Source organism: Hylaeus anthracinus, unplaced genomic scaffold (assembly GCF_026225885.1).
Source record: "Hylaeus anthracinus isolate JK02 unplaced genomic scaffold, UHH_iyHylAnth1.0_haploid 4, whole genome shotgun sequence".
NCBI classification, from domain to species: Eukaryota; Metazoa; Arthropoda; class Insecta; order Hymenoptera; family Colletidae; genus Hylaeus; species Hylaeus anthracinus.
The window spans coordinates 3,999,508-4,022,272 of NW_026535289.1; the positions used below are offsets into that span (position 1 = coordinate 3,999,508).

A 22,765-nucleotide genomic window follows, 5' to 3' on the forward strand; every position below is an offset into this window, starting at 1 on the left:
TGCGCTCAATGAGTTGCAAAATAGGGGTTCCCGTGATATCGTTGCACGCTTGTTTTATCGATGATCGGTCCGAGTGTTTCTCAATCGCGTTCCGTGTTCCTTCAAAAAACGGATTCCGTGGCGCGATGGATTTGGAGGAACGCGGCCCACTTGGGACACATTGAAATGCAGTATTTAAGTAAAGCGGTTGGTGATGTGGATAACTGTAATAATTTAGGTTATCTGGACCTTTCGATCTTTATTTTATAATAATTTATATTATTTGTACCTTTGATGTTATACATAGTAAACAAGTGGTTCACTGTGTATCTAGTTCTCTATTCTATTAACTTTCACAATAAATTGCAAACAGACTTTGTCAATAATCTAGTAATATAAAAGAAAAGTCCAAAGTGCATGAAATTTTCATCAAAAAATGGGAACATTTGATCAAACATATTTAAAATATTCAAAAATTATCGAAATATTATAAAGAATAGAAAACGTACCAAATGAAACTTATGGATGATTCACACAGACTTCATGTCAATTTTTTGAGCAAATAGCTGATAGAGTATCAACCATAATATCGACACTGTAAACGTTTAATTTCCTTAGTTTGAAATTAGAATTCAAATATCATTCTCCAGTCCAATAGTAATAGTACACTTGACCTCAACTTGATACTCTATCCTTAACCCTTTGCACTCCGAATAATATTTCAATTTTGTTATCAGCAGCTCCCAACGCTTTGATTTCTGTTGATTTGGACATGAAAGAATGTCGAGCGAGACTCGACGAAGGAACTCCTGAGATAGAAACTGACGTCGAGTCACACTCGACATAGGATTGCAAATGGTTCTCTGTCTGCGATGCTCATCGAATGCGCCCTACGAACAAACCCGAAGAACACCCTCTCGTAACCGAATGGAACAATCACGCGGTCGAGACAAGAAATCTCGAGCCTGGAGGAACAGTTATGGGAAGACAATAGTTTCTAAGCCAGCCAGTTCGAACTAGAGGTGAATTAAACGTGAACAACGAGCCCCTGGCGAAGACGGAAATTCGCGATGTTGAGAGCAACGAAGAGGGGGTGGAGGGGTGTGTACCGGCAACGAGCGGAAGATTTGCGAATAATTAGGTGGGCCGACAATGGCCGGGGTCCCGTGGCAGACCGGATACACAATGTGGCCTGCCACCAGCGGGATAATAGACAGAGAAGAACGACTCTATGGGGTTTTAGGATTCGACGGACATAATGGCACTGGTCCATTGTCTACGTAGCTGCAGACTGCTAACATCCGCTTTTGAGGGCGGTTATGTCGGGCTCATCTGCATGCCACCCTTCAACCCTTCGAGTGTTTGGTTTCCAGCATCGAAGATGCAAATTATCACTGCGATCCAGTCGACGTTCGATTGCCATCGATCACCGCGAAACGGTGCACGTTGCCGCGTCGTGCTACCGATCGGCGCATTGTTCTTAGGAAAGAGGAAGGAAGTTGGTCGAAGGGAGGAAGGAACAAAGAGGGTGAGTACAGGTATAGTACATACAGAATAGGTCTGATGTTACACGGAGACTATCCGGGTGGCTCAAATATGAAGGAGACTTTTTTCATTGGTTTATTGGAGGAATATTTTGTTGTCGTATAGTTTGCACTGATAAAGAGTTATTTATTGTACAGATTATTATTCAAGTTAGATGTTGACTTTCAAAGTCACATATTTTCTATAACCATCTGTTGAGGAATATTACAATACTTTGTATTATGCAGTCTAATTTAGTTTATTGATTTTTATTACATATTTATTTTCGCTTAACTTTTATTTTATTAAAACGGTTTGCCACTTCATACTGTCTCTGTTGAGCTTCAACATGAACGAAAATTATTCATTTCCTTATTTAACTTTGTGAATCATTGTTTCAATTATATTAATTTATATTGAAAAAATCTCATCATCTGAAAGATTTTGTTTAAACTGAACCGCTGCATCCTTTACATCTGAGTTCAACCCCCAAGTATTAATTTCTCCCCTTACTCAAAAGCTTCAATTGCCATACGAAATTATACCCAAGGACAATCAATGGTTCACCTCGCCCAAAAATCATCACTAAAATTCGTTAAATTCACCCTCGAACCCCTCCTCGATTTTATGTAAAATATTCCACGCTCATAATTCACAAGCAAATCCCAGAAATCATGCCTTCAGCTCGCATCTGCAATCGTTCAACCGTTTTCATCCCCGATTTCCCACGAATTTCCATACCCTTCCATCTCCAGCAACCCTGTCACCGATCTCCAAGACTTTCATCCTCCTATATCCCATTACCATCCGATCCGCGGTCTCTCGCTAATTTCCGCGCGAAAGTGTCGCCGATCTCGCATAGATGGTCGAGATCTGTTCGATCGGAGCCGTGACAATCCCTCCTCACCGTGGGATCCTCGCAAGGTGCGTGTCCCGAAGCGCAGCTACTATCGGTTGTCATTATGCTAATCGCTCGGTCCGGTTAAATGTGTGTCAGCCTCGATGGTAGTTGACAACTGCTTTTGGTAGGACGAGAACGCGTTCGTTCATCGCGGTGGTCGATGCCTCGGTGCATAAAATCACGACGCTGAAGAGATATAGCGCATATTTCTATGGCGGATGGCTTCGATCTAATGTATGCGGGACCGTCGTACTACCTGTCTTACCCTGAGAACTCGGCATTGCATTGTGATTGTAATCGCCGGCTCCAGGTCAGCCCGCGGCCTAAGCGGGGTCAGGGTCATTCTTGAATTATTTAAATTACGCAACCCGCCTTCCTTCATTCCGTCGAAGACGCGCGTACGTGCGACTCGGCCTTTTGTCACCTCGAACGCAGCCGGCGCATCGTCGATATCGCTTGGAAATCCCCCAAAAGCTGGCCAAATGTGTCGTTTCGTTCTTCAGGTTCGGATCTGTGAAGCAGAACGAGAGGAAAATTTTGAGTGGATAATAGTCTCTATATTTCTTCGATTTCTAAAAGACAATCGGTTTGTATGTTCTTGAAGTGATGGATCGATGAATTAGATCAGTCCAGATCGATGTTTTCTGTATTCTGTCGTCATAGGAGTAGAACAATAATGTGTTTGGGTGTAGGTGTTCCTGGAATTATATCTTTAATTGTTTTTGAATTATTTTATCATTTTTTAAATGTCTTTTCGATGGATTTTCTGGAGAAGGAAATAATACAAATTTGGTATTATACGTATAATTGCAGAGATGTTTTGACGTTTCGTCCAATTTCTTGTGTTTTCTCAGGGAAATGTTATTGATATTTATGATATCCCTTATCTGTAATCAATCTTGGCGACATATTTAAAAATTAGAAGCATAAGTCGATTGTAAATAAGTCAAATAGTTGCCATTTGGAGGGGTACAGAAATTATTTATACGAGTGTACGAGACCATTGTATTAATTCTGTAGAAACACTGTAACAATATTCAGTATTACAATTAATAATAATATTTCAGAAATACTGTAAAGCTATCATATCGTTGTCAAAAAAATGGTAAGCTCTCGAAACCATAACAATCTCACAATTTATCCCACAGAGCGAATAAAAGTTTTCTTCATTCAAATTTCAAGTAGCTAAGAAAACTTACAATTTCCAAATATCTACAAAAACAACTAAGTTGTAATCGTCGCTGTTGCTTTTTTGCACTAGCATGCACGTAAAATAATCCACATCCATTTATGCAATTTTCCCCCAGAAATCACGAGCAACAACAGAATAAAATTTAATTCCTCAATCAACCAACGTTTCGGCTAAACTTTAATAATGCATGAATAAAACATACAGCTTAATATTGCGAGCTTGAGCCATAGAACTGATAATGGCGAAGGAAGAAATTTTCCACGAGGCTCTCGTACCCTTTCTGAGGGGTTCGTATTAAAGCCCCGCTCGTTAATCCATGGTCCATCGAAGATGTCTTCCCGTTCGAATCGATTGGCATATTGAATTACATCGTTCATTGAATCCGTTCGTTTTGATTCTTTTTCTCAGGGTCAAAGTCGCGATGCCCCACCGAGATCCCTGCGAAAGAAGAAATAACACGAGCCGGGGGGGTCCAGTATGCAAAACGGGCCCGTTTTCTGGCCTCCTTGAATATTGATGTGTAGCCGGGTATGCAAATGAGCGTGAGAATGCAGCTCGTGCCGGATGGTGACGCGAATAGACGAACCGGAAGTAAGCCAGTACCCCACCTTCTCCCTCTCGCGACATGCCCTTTCTTTCGTCGAGGTCGAATTATAGTCGTTGACTCTCCTCCCTGGAGTCGAGCTTGGGAGAAGTGCAACACGATTTGACAAATCCGTTTCTCGACATGCAGTCAGTCTCGTGACATTGCAGCTGTGTGTGATAACTTATTAATAGCAATATTAGAGAAAATAGTGGATTGAAGATGGTAGCATATGGGGAAGAGTTCATATTGACTCTAAACCAGTGATGGGCACAATCCTAGGCTTCGAATAAATCTGAAATTTGCCGATATGTTTGTCTCGTTTCCTCTTTTTAACATTTTCCGAAGAAGGAAACGAGACAAACACGTCGGCAAAATTCAAATTTATTCGAAGCCTAGGGTTTTCCCATCTCTGCTCTAAACTTGTTGAAATTAGTTTAATTATTCGAGGAATTTTTGTTTCCTAATTAATTTAAATTTTAAATCAATTAAAAATGATTGAAGTCGTGTAATATAAATATAGTACACTTAATATAAAAATGGTATGAGAATATCTCTAGAAATCGTATTCGAATGAAATTTTAAGTTCTTCTGGGTCAATCATGATTGGTTTGATTGGAGATGGTAGGTATTAGACATGATGTTTTACTATCTTTCGATTGTAGAACGATAGTAATTTTTATAAACTAACCTTTGTAACATATTTTGCAGAATGTTTTTTAAAACACTACTACAATTGAGGGTGGACTGTGATGTTAATATTGCTGTTTCATAGTTGCATTGTCATTGAATGAAAAAAAATTTAAGGAGGATATTAAATAGCACATAAGTTTATAAAACAAGAAAGGCGGCGATTATTACTAAATTAAATAATTTGCGAAACTTATATGCACTACTTACCACGCGATAACATGTTACATTTTTATGAATCATCGATAAATTTCCTGCACACGTACACCCTAAATTTTTTCCTAAAAACTCTATTATTCGAACAAAGAATGCACACTACTTTCCACTTAAAGCCACCCCCAACAAAATATTTCTGTACCCTATTATACTTATTCCCATATGAAAATTTTCACTCTACAAAATAAAAAGTTTAATGACACCAGAAGTATCCAGAACTTGAAAAGAAAAATTCGATCGAGGTCATCATCGACATATATTCTTTCACGAAAGGGATGGGATGGGCGACATGCCCCAAACTCGTTTCCATCGCGAGAGCATTTCCACGAAGCGATGCGACGTTGGAATTCGAAGAGCAATAACGCCGCCTTCGCCAAGATTTCGTCGTTTTCGTCTCTCACCCTTTCCCCCACTTCCATCCCGTCGTTCACTTAACGTCGTTTACGCCGTTGAAATATCTGTTCGGGGATGCTCGAGGCAGAAAGCCTCGCGGACAGGACAGAGATAAACAACGTGGAATTAAATATACAATAAAGCTCGCAGCCCTGGACAGCGAAAGGGCGTGGTGGGGGTGGAAAGGAAGCGAAACTGCTTTACCGACCGCGCGTTCCAGCTGGCGTTTAAACCCCCTCCACGCACCAGTCTGCTACCAGGCCGCATAAATAAATCCAATTGGCTCGAATAAAATGTACGAAACGAAGTCGCGCCAATGGCCGGGTGTGTATTTTATTTTCTCTCGTTTTCCTTTCCAACCCCCTGTGTCAGCCCGCCAGCCGCCTGTTTCCTCCTCTCTTTCGCTGCCCCCAAACACCCCCGCCTCGTCGTCTCTGTCGTTGCGTCGCGGTAGGATAATTCAATCACGACTTTTCACGGATTTCCCATCGAAGGAAACACGCCGGTTACCCGACGGAAAGATTTCGTTTTCTCGCTCTCAGGCCGCCACCGCCTTTAAAAATAGTGACGAACTTTCTTTTCATGGTTATTCCCTCCGTCTCGCTCCGTCATCGTTCTCTGATGAGTTCCGCGATCTCTCAACGCCGATGGATATTTTGGAGCGTTTTGGACGAGTCGTTGCTGAATTTTTATTCGGTTGATTCGTTTAGTAACTTAGAATCTATTTTCAGATATGTCAATGCATCTTAAAGTATAATCGATTGTTCAGTCACCATTATTGATTATCATTTCTTCCAATGAGGCAAGCAAATTAAAATTCCCCACTTTTATATTTTATGTGCCTTTATTAATTTAGTTGAACAATATTGAGTAGTTCTTTCTTGAATTTACATAGCTTCCAGGTGTCTGCTTTTATATAAATGGTTAAATCCTTCCTAGTCTTCTCTCTCTTATACGTTTTACTGTAGCCCACTGCATTGTAACAAATTTAAATAATTCTTTTTCCCTTTAGTATTCCCCTAATACATTTAAATCTAAAGTACCCCCCACAAATAGATCAATAATACAGTATAATAATATAATTCAATACAATCCTTATAAAACACACTTAGTCACATAATTATTCGTAATCTCTGTGTAAATAGTTTACTACAAAAATGTACACGAATAAACTTCATACATCTGTGTATTTAGGATGAAAAATTTGGTTGGATACACCAAACCTGACATTTAAATTCAATAAATTTCTTGAATAGACATAGAGGATACGAATACTTATGGGTCTGACTGTATATCGAAATGTCATATTTAATCAAAAGATTTCTTACATTTACAAAACACCCCCCATTATCATATTTGTTTTCACACATCACGAAGGCATTACATATAAACAACGTTTGAAGAATAACAATCATTAAACACGAAAAATAACCATCGTCGCGTCTCTAATCCGCCAGATCAGTTTCAGAACGCGCGAGCCTCTTTAAAATGGCGGAAAGAGAACTGGATCACGTGGACCTCGGGGAGGGAAGATTTCTTCATTGACAAGGGGAATCTCGTTGAGGTAGGTCATTTTCGTAATTACCCTCTCTCACGGAAGTCCCCGGGTGCTCGAACTTTGGATTCTATGTTGGCGGCCCTTCTCAAGGTCGCTCTTCATCCCCTACAATTAAGCCCTCCCGACAATTAAATCGATAATGCCGCGGAGGCGCCCTTGATGCTCATCCCGCCGCGACGTTTATGCGTATCGCGTAACGAGCCTCACCCTTACCCATTGGCTGACTCGTAACGAACCACCGGCGTTGAAGCGAGTCGTTAAGATCGGCTCCAGATCGTCCTTAACAACGTTACTCCATGCTTCGCTTGTAATTTTCGACCGGCTATCGCGATTCTTCCGAAGCTGCTCGATGAAATTCGATTGCGAAAAAATCGAGATATATTAATTGCAACTTATGGAGCTACTGACAATAGGGTTGCAAATACGCGTACCGAGAATCCTGGGGCATATAGTAGGTTGCTATATTAACCCTTTGAGTGTTAGAGGAAATTTTCATACATATCCGAGAAATGCCAGATAATTTTAAGCAAAGATGTATGACTGTAAACAAAAATAAGCAGCAAGGAATGATATATCGCTCCTTGGCACCAAAAATGTTAAAGTTAAAGTAAGTCATTCAAATTTTTAAATTATTAATGGCCAGAAATTCAGTGATGATACTGATGGTAGTTATGATAGAAGAAAAGTAACAAGACTGTATTGGTTACTCGTGTATCTGTAGATTTAGGTTATTTCTATAAAGAAGATGGAGGAATCTTAATTAGAAAGATTCACACTGCTTACGATAGTTTAGTTGTGGACAAATGTGGGAGGACTCTCCTTCCTCTTTTGAATTATCTGTGAACACTCAAACAAATTTCAAATATGCATTGCAAATGTTGACATTTTCAAGATGTGGTTAGTATTCCAAGCTGGGGTTAGTAGACTTTCAAGAATATGTACCTTATTGAAAAGGTTATGTTAACCGCATCAAGCTGTACAAGTGGTTGAAAAAGAATCCCTAAGCAATCTATGTAATTTAACTCATATCTTTTGTAATAAGCATGAGTAATATCTCATGTTTATTACAAATCAATCTTTTCATTTATACAAGCATAAACTCCCTTCGTTCCAACATACGTAAACAAGCTTGTTTCCACCTCTGGTCTAACAGTTGTGAACATTAGCCTATTACGAAATACCTTAAATTTGAATATTTTTCCAGGTACAGCCGTTCGGAAAAACCGGATAAGAACCGACACCGCCATCTGGTATGGATGATAAGAACGAGGGGTTCCTTCGCAGTTTCAGGATAAGCCGCACGCTTCGGGGGTGACGTGACGAGCGACGCCGATGCCGACGCCGACGCCGACGCCGACGCCGACGCCATGTGCCCAAAATGGCCGCGGATCGTTAAACGGTCACGCGCAAGCTCCCCAGGGGGTGGTGGGACAAGGAGGGTTGGTTTTAGGGGTGTCCTCGCTTCTTAATAGGATCGAAGAATAGTTACGACGTCAGATCCACGCAGTTACGTGGAAGCGTCGTTCCAGCCACGCGTTTTCAACGAATACGTAAATGCACGGGGATGATTCACAACCCTTTGAATCTCTCGTTCGAGAAACATCAAAGTATTCGCGTGAATGCACGTAGTGGACGAGCAGAGGCTCAGAAATGCGTTGTCCAGTTGTGAGCTGTTTACTTCTCGTTATATCAAGTCACCCCATGTATAAATGAAATGTACAATGCGAAATGTATAAGAGTGATACGTATTCTTTTTATTTTCTTTAATGGTCTGGCTTTTATGAGAATTCTTTAATCGTTTTATTGTATTTATTTCTATTTTTCTTATCGTGCAATTTGTGATATGTGTATTTGTTAGTACCTATTCGTTCATGTTTATATATTTTCTCCCTCTCTCAGCGTTGATATATGTAGAAATACCTGAAGAGCCGTTGAAATAAAATCCTTGATGCACCACTAGAAGAATAATATTAATTTAATCTCACATATCGACAAAACAAGCAACCATACTAGATCTAAATTAATTTTCCTTCCATCCTTCAGCATTCTTCACAGCATACCGCCGAAATGATTTTGCACACCCCTAAATAAATAAATTTTCCATCAAGACACGATCGAGGAGTAAACAATTCAGCTTTCTTGTAATACTAACTTCATAATCTTCCATATGTAAATAAATGATTTCATCATATCCTTTTGAAGAAGACATATTCGTATTATCAACCTACTCGCCCTACCATTTCTTAAACGAGTAGACGTAACCAATAAACACTGAACCGCTTACACACTACGACAGAAACAGTGCGATTATTTGTTTAATGCAAAAGAATCATCGATATTTTTTAACCGCTATCGGGGTTTTCATCCAAAGTATTCGCGCGCCAGAGATTCTCTAGCGCAACAATATGCGTCCAGCGTTTGATAATTGTTTGCGGCCTTTTAATATTCGCTAACTGCGAAGTAAACGTTAATTCATTACGTGGCACGGGCGCTAAATGGAGAACTCTCACGTCGAAGATAATAGAATACATATAGATTCGAATATTAATCACCCCCGTCCGCACAAATACCTATCAGCAAACATCGCGAATATACCCTTTATTGAAAACCGAACGAGCTCTCTCAGCGTTTACACATTGTTTAATCGTCGAAATACAATACGAGCGAGTCCATAAAGGCAGTAGCACAGGCTCCATTATTTCGTTCAATTTTTTTTTTTACCGTGGATCCAGAAAATTCCTTCCTTTTACATTTGAAAAACCATCCCTTTAAAAGAAAAAAAAATGACAAAAAAGTACCGCTTGTTTCCGGTCATGAATTTCGAAAAAGCCAAAGACCACTATTGGCACACTTTATTCGGGTGAAATTCACGGCACGGATAGAGGCTCAACAGTGACTTAATAGATGTAATTTAGTGTCCCATGGCAAAGGTTTTAAATTTCATAGGAATTTCCAATGCAGTGAGCATCGATGTCTCCATACTCCATAGTTTTACAATCGAGGACTTGGATGAGAGATCTATATTTTTGGGGGGATGGAAATTGGATACCTTATTAGTTTATAAATTATACACTCTAACATGTTATCTATTTTAGTCAATTAAAATTAAATAATTATTGTTTTTAGAGCACCAAGTCATACTCAAAATTATATTTTTCGTTCAAGTTGTGAGAGAGAATATCGCAGAATAAAATTAATTTTGTTGTTCATGGGTTCCTCCAATGACATTAATTTATATAAGAAATACGTTAACAATATTTAAATTACTGCAGAATTTCCCGTCTATCGATATTAAGACTAGGATAACATATCTATGTAGACATATTTTTATGGTAACTTGCACTTGCTTTCGCCTAGTGCCCAGAAATAATAATACACTGTTATCTAACTTAAAACATCAAAATTCTATTCTTCTACTATTACATTTCTACTATTTGTAAGGGTCATCTTTTTACAAAATATTTGCAATATGAATAGTCTTGCAGTGTTAACGATATGTGTCAGCTCAATTTATAAGTCAACTATCACGTAATTTTAGAAATGCAGAAATATCATTCTCTGCCAGTAAACAAACGTGATCTTTGGCGAGTTGGATAGAGATATCTATGAACATTTATGGTTCATGACATTTTGTATGAATATTCTTACAAAGATAGATTGTAATGTTTTGGATTTTCCCCACCTCTAAGATCACCATTCTGAAAAATATTTGAAACACCTATACTTTCACAATTCTATCTTACTAACTTAAATCTGTTTCATCTTCAGACCCAACGCCTTCAACTTCCTCTACTCACAAATAACAATTCACCGTCAATCGATCCAAAGAGCTACCGCACAATTCTTCTAACACCACACAAACACCCAATTTCACCTGCCTCGAAGCTGATCACTCCGAAAAACCCACAAAGTGCCTATACTCGCGTATTGCTACTCGGTACCAAGTGTTTGACGTATTGTGAGGTCTAACTTGACAAAGATTCACCCTTTGCGTCGTGGGTTCAACGATCGAGAATGCTCGTCAACCATAATCAGCCTCTATGACAAAAAGGAATAAACATATCGCGTCAAGGTCTCGGTCAGGAACAGTTGGCTGGACGACACGACCATTATCGTAAAGCAATTCGGAAGTAACGGCACTGAAGCTGACGTCCAGGTACTCGTGCGTCGTACCGGAATTCGCGTCGAGATCTGGAGGGTACATTGACAGAATTGTTATCCTTGTAGTCGGCCTGCCACCGAGTTCATCGACCTGGTCATACGCCAATTCTCAGATACAATGGCGGACACTAATCCGCGAAAGGGGTAAGCGCATCCGGCGATGGCGTGCTCGCGCTTTTTGCCTGGAGTCTGTCGCAACGTTTCTTTTAGGCGGGCGCGTGCGTTCGCATGCCAGTAATTGCAAGTGTTCACTTGCAGTTTGCATATGTCAAATGCGTTGCAGTTGGACGTCGGTTACCGCCGCCATCTGATGTTCTCCGAATTTTGGGCCCGAAAGGGTTTATCGAACCTCGCTGTTCGAGGTCGCAGGCTTAGGGGTCGGAGAAACCGTCCGAAAAACCGCTTGGTATTCATTGACAGCCGAAACCATGTGCCTCCGCGACGCCTCGCCGATTATTTTATACCAAAACATATTTCTCTTCCACCTGACTGTGGGCTTTGTTCATCTCTTTATGGCGAAGATTATTCTTTTCTTCCTAGGCTGAGGTTGCCCCATTTTGATTTTTATTTTGCTGCTCTCATTCCTTCGTGGGGTTGACAGTCGTGAAGAGGAAAATTTATCTGTCACGTCACTATAGGAGTCAATTTATTAAGTATTCATAGAATATAAGCAATAAAATATTACCAAAACATATTTTTCTTCCACCTTTGTTCATCTCTTTATGGTGAACATTATTCTTTTCTTTCTAGGCTGAGGTTGCCCCATTTTAATTTTTATTTTGCTGCTTCTGTTCCTTCGTGGTGTTGAAAGTTTCGAAGAAGATTATTCGCCTACCACGTCACTATAAGAGTGAAGAATATGAGGATTACAATATTGTCAAAACGATAGACAAGGTTCTTTGGGAACCATATTATTAACATATTAGTAATCAAAAATCTTGATAAGTTCCAGAAACTAGAATAAAGCTTCTGCAATAGGCTAGCTAGAAGGTTAAAATGAGACAATAGTTGTCTTTAGAAACATGCACATGCTCGTAAAGATTAACTCCCAGTCTACCTAACCCATTGTTCATCAGCCAGCAGCTACCCTTCGAGAGACCGGTGTGCCGGTCGCCTATGATTATGTCATTAAACCAATTAGAAGGACATGGGAGGTTTGACATTTCGTTAAACGATCGCTAATGACCGTCGAATCACGTCATGCATGAGAATAGAAAAGATCGTTCTGTTTGTCTCGTGCTTAAATGACTGATGGCTATCTATGACTATCTAAAGACTTGATTGCGAGGCAAGTCGCTGGATTCCTAGTTGCCGCATAATGAGAATTCCTCGCTGATTACGAATAGTTATGTTTAACAATCGGCCATTATCGATGACAAATGTTACGTTTCGTAATGAATGAGATTAGCGAGCAAAATGTCAATTATTAGCAACAACCCCACCCGCGCCCTAGGCGTGTTTATCATCAATTTAGGAAGGTAACCGCAACAAAGCGATCCCTTCGATAAACCCTGCACAACTATCGGTCGTGTGTATCGCTATCGCCGTCTGGTTCCGTCGAATCCTTTGGTATTTCGTATTTTCAGGTTTAATCCGATGTAACCGCGATGATACGTGCATTCTATTAATATGCTTTCACTCGTAACGTTTTAACGACGTGTTAAAAGCTTCGCCGTGTTACGAGCTACCGCTATAAAATCCCCCAGCGTTCCCATCGAAACGATAAACGTCCAGTTTCGAAGATTATTCGTTCAGGAATTCGTTGTAACGTATCATTTATTAAGCGTTAAATCCGCAGAGGTTTCCAAGTTTTGTTTCGTTAGTTTATTTATACATTGTTTCCGTGCTCTTTCGATTTTCACCGTCTCGTGACGACGGTGGATCTGTTTTTGACGAGTCGGAAGTATGCAGAAGAGGTACTCTGGTTCAGAAATAAAAATCGCGATATAGAAGCTTCTTATTCGTCAGTGATATTGCTATGTGTGTTATTTATCCTATCGAATTATTTTAAAGAAAAGAATCGTGTATAAAGCATTCATCTTGGAATTTTTTTATAATAATAATAAATCCGTACATTCAATGTAACATCTAAGCGCAAATTGAGGATAGTGGAATGAGAACGGGAACATAAAGAAACATTGAAAGTGAAAATATATTTAATTACGTTTTTATGCATGTATATATCAATTTTAGTGTCCTCAAAGCCAAATAATGTACACTGACTGTAGGTAAAATGATCAAAGTAGTATTTTAGTATCTATCTACCTAACAATATTCATTCTATCACAGTTGTGTATAAAAATAGCCACACAATTGTAATCGACTTATAAACGATTAATTAATTGTAAAATGTACTGTGATATTGTGTGATATTATTATAATACCTATATTTAAACATAAATTATTCACGTAATAAACCTACAAATAAATATACGAATAAATACATTATTTAAATAAATTCTTATTAATGCCAACTGTAAATTGTCACCAATAAATCTAATCTCTCTTACTTTTATGCATCGCAGTTCTATTGGTCGAATTTCACACACGTACATACAGTTGACCTTACGGTGATAAAAATAATTGTTGCTCAACCCATGTGTACACATTCGTTATCAACCAATTTTTCTTTTTCTTTCGGCGGAAGAAGCGTCGTTTAGTAGGCGGTCTAGATTGAATTTGCGTCGACCGCGATGTGTTAATCCGTTGATGCGCAATAACGGACGCATCGACGACCAATAAAAACGGGGCCGCGTACAAGCTCGTCAAGATCAGTCCGCGCGATAATTTGTTAATCATCGAAGCGTCTTTATTAATGACACTAAGCGTTCCCGTTTCTTAATTGCTTCGCTGTACGTAATCGTAGCTGAAATAATATCGCCGCTGTCGGTGCCATCGGATGACGGAGTGATTAATTCCGTGGCATTGATAAGAACATAGGTTTGAAATTGTCATAATGTTTGTAATTACTGAGGTCTGCTACTCTTGTTGATAATATTCTAATTTCAAATCGTATTTTAATTTCATTGGTATATTCATGAATAATTTGAGTTATTTTTGCTCGGTTGTATTCTTACGAAAAAGTTAATCTTTCAAATACATATCTTTTAACAAATTTAAACTTGTTCATTTAAACTTCTCATTCGTGTCAGTATGTAATTCAATCAAAAAATTGAGAAAGGATCTGTATGGAAATAAATGCTTTCCAAATATAGACAAAAATTTGATGGAAGTATACTATGACATAATTCTGTAAGAAAAATCATGTTTAAGAGAAAGAAATTAAATTAAATGAATTTTGCGTTACTTTCACAAGAAATTTTTGCAAAGATATGATGAACCACTGCAAGAAAAATTTAATATATGCAAAACTTTGAACAATGTAGTGACTGTAGGTTGCTAGTTGCTATTCACTAGTTTGACTCGGCGAAAGCGTTGTTTGACGTCGCGCGAGTGCGCCGAGTCATTCGTATTCTTAGGCGTTTGGAGTCTCGGTTTTTCGATGATTCATGTGGTTGTCGATTGCCTTAAGGATGTGCTAAACGAGTGCAGTAATAGTCATGGAAAATAATTTATGCGCTGCGTGAAGCAACGTGTATTAATAAGCGTACTTGACTTGGCACGAAGAAATTTTTAATTGTCGCGTGGCTCTTGAAGAACCATTTGCGTCGACAGACTAGTTGTCGCAACGGTTGTCACGTGTTTTCGATATTTTGTTGGAGCAACGTGACATTACGAAGGGTACCAAATAACGACGATGTCTTATTTCGTATTAGGAAAAAGAATAGAATTCAAAGTACATTTAAAATTAAACCTTATATATATATTATGAAAAGTATTGTTATAGTTGTAATAATACATAACAGCGGTTCTAAACCACCTAGCATTCTTTTATTAATATTAAAAGTAATTAATATTCTACTGAAAATTATTTCAATATTCTTTTCACAATTATCTTTAATTCCTACGCCATGCTGATAAGAGTCTCTTAATTAATTTCCGTTTATTAGTTATCCACGGGTTTTCTTTATTCAGTATTGGCAAATTTTTACTTCATATGCTAGCAACAAAAGGGAATATATGATACTATTATAGTAGTTTTGACAATAACTTGATTACTCACCGCAAGCAGTCGACGCGAAACAGACAAGAGCTAGCAACGAAGAAGAATAAAATAAACGGTAATATTTACTAATGATATTTGTAAATACATGGACTATTCATGTAATTCCATGAATTCGTGAATTATTCTTTTATGTATGCAGTGGTTGCAAACTATGGAAGCAACGAGAAATAGATATGTAAATGCAAATGCACGTTAATACGTTTCGTGGTGAGTGAGGGATCGACGACCCACGATGAACCCTTCGTTTAGACTGTTTGCGATTTTCATTGTCCAGGGAAACATTATCGTGAATTAATTTACAATATCATTAAACGACACTCCGTTGATGCGTCCAGCGCAAGTTTTCATATTGCGGTTCGCCTATGGCCCTCGCAGTGTAACGAATATACGGGAAACATGTTGAAAATTCATCACGTTTGTTCATAAATGGATAATAGTAATAATAATATTCATATATTGTCGTGTCCGGATAGAAATTAATGTTTACATTTTCCTATTCTATCTCGATAATATGGACACAATTAATCAGTGATAGGAAGCCTCAATTCTGAATTAATTTTACAATTTATTTTCTAATTATTGTATATAAATTCATAGAGCAAAGTTCTGTCTGCATGAAGATAATATAACATGCATGAAATAATTAATACAGCGTTTCAATTGTTTATTTCATTTTAGAGTATTACTAAATTCCTGAACCTGTTCGGACTTTTTGGATGAATGTCTACAAGGGGTGCTAAAATTATGTCAACCAGGTAATTATTAAACTCATTTATTAACAATGACACGTGTGTATTTATCGTACGATGAGAGTTAATTGGACATCCATATATTTATTAGTCTGAGGACAATTTTGTGACTATACTATTTAAGGAAGTTATTTAAAACAAAGAAGTTGTATAAATAGAAATGTTTTTTAATTTAAAAAAGGAACGTATTTTTTAAGAAAATTAGAGTTACCTAAATTATGATTTTTAGTATCACATAATTGAGTAATAGAATTTATTAACTAGGAAAGAAAATCAACACTTTTGAAATATACACAGAACAAAATTTCCTTTTACAAGCACTAATTGTACATATGTAATAAAAATATTAGAAGCCATGACTATGTCAGATAAGACTTCTTTGCAGCACAATAGTTTTTAATTTCGTCAATGTCTCTAACTTGATCAACAATTGCGCGTGACTGGCACGTTTGACGTTCACAGAGTCGTCTAAAAATGTCGCGTTTTGAAAGATTTCTATCCAGAGACAGGAACCAATAGACGTCGGATTATTCATATATTCCATCTGTCAGAGCATCTAACGTCCACCAACTGCTTCGAATAAGAACTTGAACGGAGAGTCCCTGAGTATCCTTCAAATCCGCCAATTATCGCTTCATTTCGAGCATCCTCGTTGAAGCCTCCGAGGCGAAAATAAAAAAAAAAGGCGCAAGACGAGAAAGGAAAAAGACGACAAACGACCGTCACGGAGTAGTCATGGGACAGACATTTCTTGACGATTAACTTTGACCAATCACGAGACACTTGATGTCCTCGCGGCGATCAAAGCAGAAGCAAGGCTGAAGCGTTAGATTTCTAGGAGCTGTGCAGAGTTGGACAAAATTCTTATCCGTGCGATAAATTTAGAATAATGAATAGAGGATAAACAATTTTAGTATGTTGTTTGTTCGATAGAAATAAAAATCTTAATAATATAACAATAAATCCATTTTTTTTTTGTATATATTAGAGTTTACATGCTACAAACTTTTCCAAGGGATTCCTGAATATATATTTTTATTCATATTAGTGAAAATGGCTAGTTACGCAAAGTAACTATTTATTCATTTTCATTGTGTTTTCAATTCAAAAGAATATTATAAATATTTATGAAGCGTATGGTATGGAAAAACTTGGAAAGAATGAAGGTCATTTTGCTATGACAGGAAAATATTACTCTTAACATCGAATGTATTAGCTGAAAATATTAATTATGGCACAGACCATGGATTGTTATTTGATCATTGAAATTATATGTATGGCGAGATAATAAGTCTGAATTTTTCACTCATAATTGTATTAATTTTTACCTGTAAGAATTATTTACAAAAGAAATTAAAACTACGTACATATATTCTGTTTTCTATATAAAGTACATACCTCAAGTATATACCTGAGTACATACCTTATCTAAAATTCAATTGTAGTCCAGATAAAAATACAAGTAACGAATAAATGCTAAACAATTTTCTCTTACTTGTTCGACAAAAATGATAAAGAATCTTCAAAATGAAATTATGATTCTTGTCAAACGAATTAAAATTAATCTCAACAAATTAAACGAATCTCGGTTTTGTGTGCCTATACTTTTTATTCGTTATTTGTTACTTAAATAAAGCTCTGTTCCTTCCTGTTGACGACCCCTGGCTGAAACTTGTCCGCGATACTGGTCGAGATCGTTCGAGGAGCTGCCATCGAGTCGCAAGGTCGACCGACTTGAAAGCGGTCGCACGCGAGCACACGTGGACGCGGCGCGAAGCCAACGCCCTGTCGCGTATCAGCCCCGCGAAGACGGGTTAGACACGCACCCGTCGATCCAGTATGGAGATTTGTGCAGGTGTCGCAGTGTTTGCTCGGCGTAGTTTTCAATTTCAATCGCTTGAAGAAGGGAAAACGGACAACCGCCCGTCCAACGCGTTACACGCGCAAAAAACTGCTTTCTGCTTTCGAAAACATAATAACAACGAAAGTAACAGTGTCTTACGCAATGATCCAGTAGCCTAATGCTTCAGCACTGTATTTACATGTATATATTTAAATAATACGCAGAATATAAAATTATATGCACGCATATGAAATTTAAATTTAAAGATGTTATGATATGCAATTATATACGTATATAATCTATTGACACAAACTTAGGCGCACGATTCGAACCCTGAAGGAGTCGTTATGGCTAACCGCTCGCACGCCTCGAGACTCGGGCAGTTACAATCGCTCGAGAGATTCACAACTACGATTCTGCTGTCTAGAATCTAAGATAATTATATTGTAAATTGTTAGGCCTGGATCTTTAATCCTAATCCGGACTTTGTTGTTGATTCAGGTAATGCTCCGGGTGAAGCTCAATTGTGTTATTCATGTAATTATTTAAGTAATAATTTATTTAATCGTCTTTAATACAATATTACAGTATTATTTTAGCTACATCAACACAAGTCGTCATTTTACTTTCTCGATTTCCGCATCCTTTTGTTATAAGCCCCAAGCTTATAACTTATATACATATAATGTCAATCTATAATATATATAATCTTCTATATATTGGGTTGTCCAAAAAGTTCCTGCTTGAATTACATTAGGTACTATTATGTTCCCCAATCTTTCCACCTTTTGAAGGATGTAGAGCTGTTACTTGTTTTCAACCGTTCCGATATATTCAGACCTGTACCACCTACCGGCAAAAATCGGCATAGAATTTCCAAAAAAACCAATATAATAGAAAATTTCACCTCTTCTCAATATGCATATTTGTACCAAACTGTTATATTACTTTTAAATTATCCCTACGTAATCTACGTAAAGTAACGCTATTAGAAGTAATAAAGTAGGAAGATGTCCATATAAAATTTGTAATTGTCCAAGTAGTAAGTAACTAATAGATATCTATTACGTGTGCGTAGTATGCGTTCACCGTAGACAATATTAAAACGAATAAACCAGCAATTGAGTAGTGCTGCCGCCGTTAATAAAATACCCTCTTAATGAATAAATCAACGATTAAGTTGTCGCGTCGTCCGGCAACAGAATGCCCTTTGAAAGCCATTCCTTTTAATTGTTCGTTTTAATTTATACCGCGGCCGATTCCGCTCGTCGAGTAAACGCGTAATTAGCTATCGAGCGGCGCAGTGTCGAGAAAAAAAAGCCAGCGGAGCCTAGCCGCGGTTTTCTGCCGAATAATATCCAGAAACGTACCCTGTATATATGGCTTTCCCAATTAACGCCGACCACCAGAGTGCCGCGAGCTGCGCCAATTAATTGCAGTCGCATGCGATCTCCGCTTCATACGCGACTCCCTTTCCATTAATTGGAAGAAAACGCATAATTTTCGAATTAATCAACACCGCTGAATCGGGGACGCTGGCTGGTCAACTTTTTCCTCACGTTTAATTATTAGGAAACCATGGAACCGTCTAGGTCTTCGATTATTGTGACTATTAGAGTAATAACGCCGTGTTTGAGAAAGAATCGGAGGATTTGACAAAGAAATTTTTAGGATAAATGAATAAATTCAATTTATTAATTGTTTTCAAGAATTTGTTTTTGATCAATTTTTCTTAAGATATGGAGCTACATAGAGACTAACATGTACATACCCAAACATACACATATCCACACATACTGAATTTAAGGGTGGCATGTTTAGATGTACAGGTATTCTTCTAGGTTTTATCAAACTAACAGGATTCTTTTTATGTTAGATGTTCATTGACTAGTAAATGATGATCGACAACATGCTTATTCAATATGTCTGCTTTTTTAAAATAATGCATATCGAACCTATCGAGACTTCAAAAACTGAAGAATGAAACTTCAAACCACTAATACATTATTCTACAAGTCCTGGAGAGGAAGTATTTGTAACCAATTCATTCCTCTCTTTGAACAAGAATATAAATACTTAAGTAACAAATGTCTGAATCTTGTCAATGCCATTCAAAGTTACATAATACTTCTCCAAATGCTGAACAATCTACATCAAACCAATCGAGGTTCCAACAACCGAAGAAAAAATTTATCGAAGAAATTAAAAGTATCTTATTTCTTTTACAGTTACTCCGAAAAACAGAAAGAACAAAACAGGACCAAAAGAACAAAGAAACATAGAAGCAACTTTACAAAAGCTGCGGGCAGAAATGTCCTCGTAGAAGTTGCGAGCAAGTTAGATATCCGGGGCAGCGAAAGACCGTTCCTTCCTGCGGTTTAACGCGTCCGTCCGCTCATGAATCCTTGGAACTCCCGCGAGAACACTGCGGATCCGGCTTCTGAGCGGTTTGGACTGACCGTGTGCAGGAAAGTAATTATCTCGTGATTATTCGAGCGGACGTCGCCACATTCCGGCATGGTCAGCGGCATTGGCAGTTCATTTATCATATCGCGAATTTTAACGAGAATGCGCTCGCGTGTGCCCCTTAACAGCGAAAAAAGAAACGCGACAAAATAATCTAGATGGACTCATGTATATTAAAAAGTTAACTGTAAGTGTGTACGCTGTGATTCTTAAGACGAATGGCATATAGAAATGTAATACAGGTGTGTGAATTTTATTCTTTTTAAGGGGAAGAATGCAGTTATAACGAAAATTCAAGAATTTTCTTCAAGATTGAAGTACTTATTTCAATCAAAAGCAAAGTGTAATGTTAGTGGACAAAGATCGATCTTAGTATATCAACATTTTTGTTGAGAAATATTTAATAATAGCAAATATGTAACAAATCTCTGGGAATGTTTAGTTCAAGAAAGATACCAAACAAATTATTCCGTTAGAAGACATCAACATCTTCTGACTAGATGAAGAATTTTTCTCAATGAAAACTTGATACTTTATTAAGGGAAATCAGTATTTTTGAACATCGAAGAATGAGGGTTTTCAATGAAACTACTGTCACTATGGTAAAAATAGTAATTCCCAATAGGAGATTTAGTATATTTCGGATAGGGCGCTAAATCATCATATAGACCAAAAAGAACCTTCCTGGAGATTTGCTGCATACTTGACCACGTATGAACATATCTAAACAAAAAAATGTATGCATCAAGTTCAATACTTACACTGTAAAATCACACTTTGTTCCAGATCAAAATATGTATTTAAATATAGAAAAAAATCCTTGAATTTCGCAAATGTCAACTGCATGTAGTTCCTCAAAAGTTTGATTATTGCCGTTCGAATAGTCAGCCTGTCAACAACTAATCTCGTCAACGGAGCATCCCCATGGACATGAAACGGAAAATAGTAAAAAATGGTCGCCATCTTTCACTCATAGGTTTTCATCGCAGCAGATGAGAGGATTTATGGTGCGTGTCCGTCAGCAGATCGAGGGCTCTGCCTCCTTATCTGTCTCCTGCCTCATCCTGTTCCTCCGCGTGATGTTTCCTCCTCCGCCTTTCTTTTCCGTCCCCCGCCCACCTCCTCGTCCCTTCTCCCGCGGCATCGTGGACGACTAAATGGTGGTAACAGCGGAAAAGGATCCGCGGGCGTACGTGCAGAGCCACGTAACCGAGGACAGCAATATCGAGGGTGGGATTTATGGAGCATGACCGAGATTTACAACGCTCCTTGCGTCCTGGGGCTTCATGGATCGCTGGATCAGGGAGAAGGGGGCCTGTTCTGCTCGCTTTCGACCGTTCCCTATCTTCTTTCTGCTGGTGACTGGTCGCGATGCACCTCTGCATCGCTACCTGCACCTGCACCCACGATCGCGTAATCGAGAAACGTCAGATACGCCTCCGAGCGCAGAGATGAGCAAAACTCTCATGCAGATACAAAGTTTCGATGGAACGAACGAAGGATATACGAGCCGATAGTTTGCTACGCGATCAATAAAACTTGCAATCTGATTTCGGAACTGAGGACTGAATTAAGGGGGCATTTCACTGTGAACGCACAAAAAAAGCATATTTTCAATCATTTTTTTCTCAGGAACTATCGCATAAAATTGAATGAATGTTTTTCCCCTTAAAGGTATGATTAAGGAAAGTAAATAAAACAATTTTTTTTTGGTAAAAAATATTTCGTCATTTATTAACAAAATAATATGCATGTGTGCAAAAAAAAAAAAGTTAAACTATGTCGTCACACCTATCGTCGGAACCTCCAAATAGTTGATATTTTGATTATTACTTACAATTTCACCTGATTTACGGTACAAAGAAAGTGTTTTTTTTCTCTCTTTCACAAGAAACGCTGCCAGTTTGTGTATTTTCGATGGAATAAATAAGTGGAGGTTCTGACCATAGACGTGACGACATAGTTTATTAAACTTTTTCGAATTTCTGTTTCAGACTACCAGGAGAGCCAAAATCACCTGCGTCACCAGATAACTTTTTTTTTGCACACATGCATATTATTTTGTTAATAAATGACGAAATATTTTTACCAAAAAGAAATTTTTTTTATTTACTTTTCTTAATCATACCTTTAAGGGACACAAACATTCATTCAATTTGATGCAATAGTTCCTGAGAAAAAAGTTATTGGAAACATGCTTTTTTTTGTGCGTTCGCAGTAAAATGCCCCCTTAAGAACCGAGGTGAAAGAGTTGTCGGAGGATAAGGACAATTATTCTTTCTGGTTCGATTAGTGGGGTAGTTTCCAACCTAGAAATAGTCTAAGTAGATGTGATACCAGTTCTTGTATCAAGGTTTTCAATGTAACAGACAAATTATGTCTCA

At 38.1% G+C, this 22,765-nt stretch overlaps 1 protein-coding gene across 1 annotated transcript; it reads left to right on the forward strand.

Annotated features, from left to right (window-relative positions):
- Window positions 1-1,104: 1,104 nt before the first annotated feature.
- LOC128894582 (uncharacterized) lies at window positions 1,105-9,021 on the forward strand. Its single transcript, XM_054156424.1, has 3 exons — window positions 1,105-1,507; window positions 6,941-7,042; window positions 8,241-9,021. The coding sequence occupies exons 1-3, from the start codon at window positions 1,238-1,240 to the stop codon at window positions 8,265-8,267; spliced, it is 399 nt and encodes a 132-aa protein (XP_054012399.1). The 5' UTR covers window positions 1,105-1,237; the 3' UTR covers window positions 8,268-9,021.
- The last annotated feature ends 13,744 nt before the right edge of the window (window positions 9,022-22,765 follow it).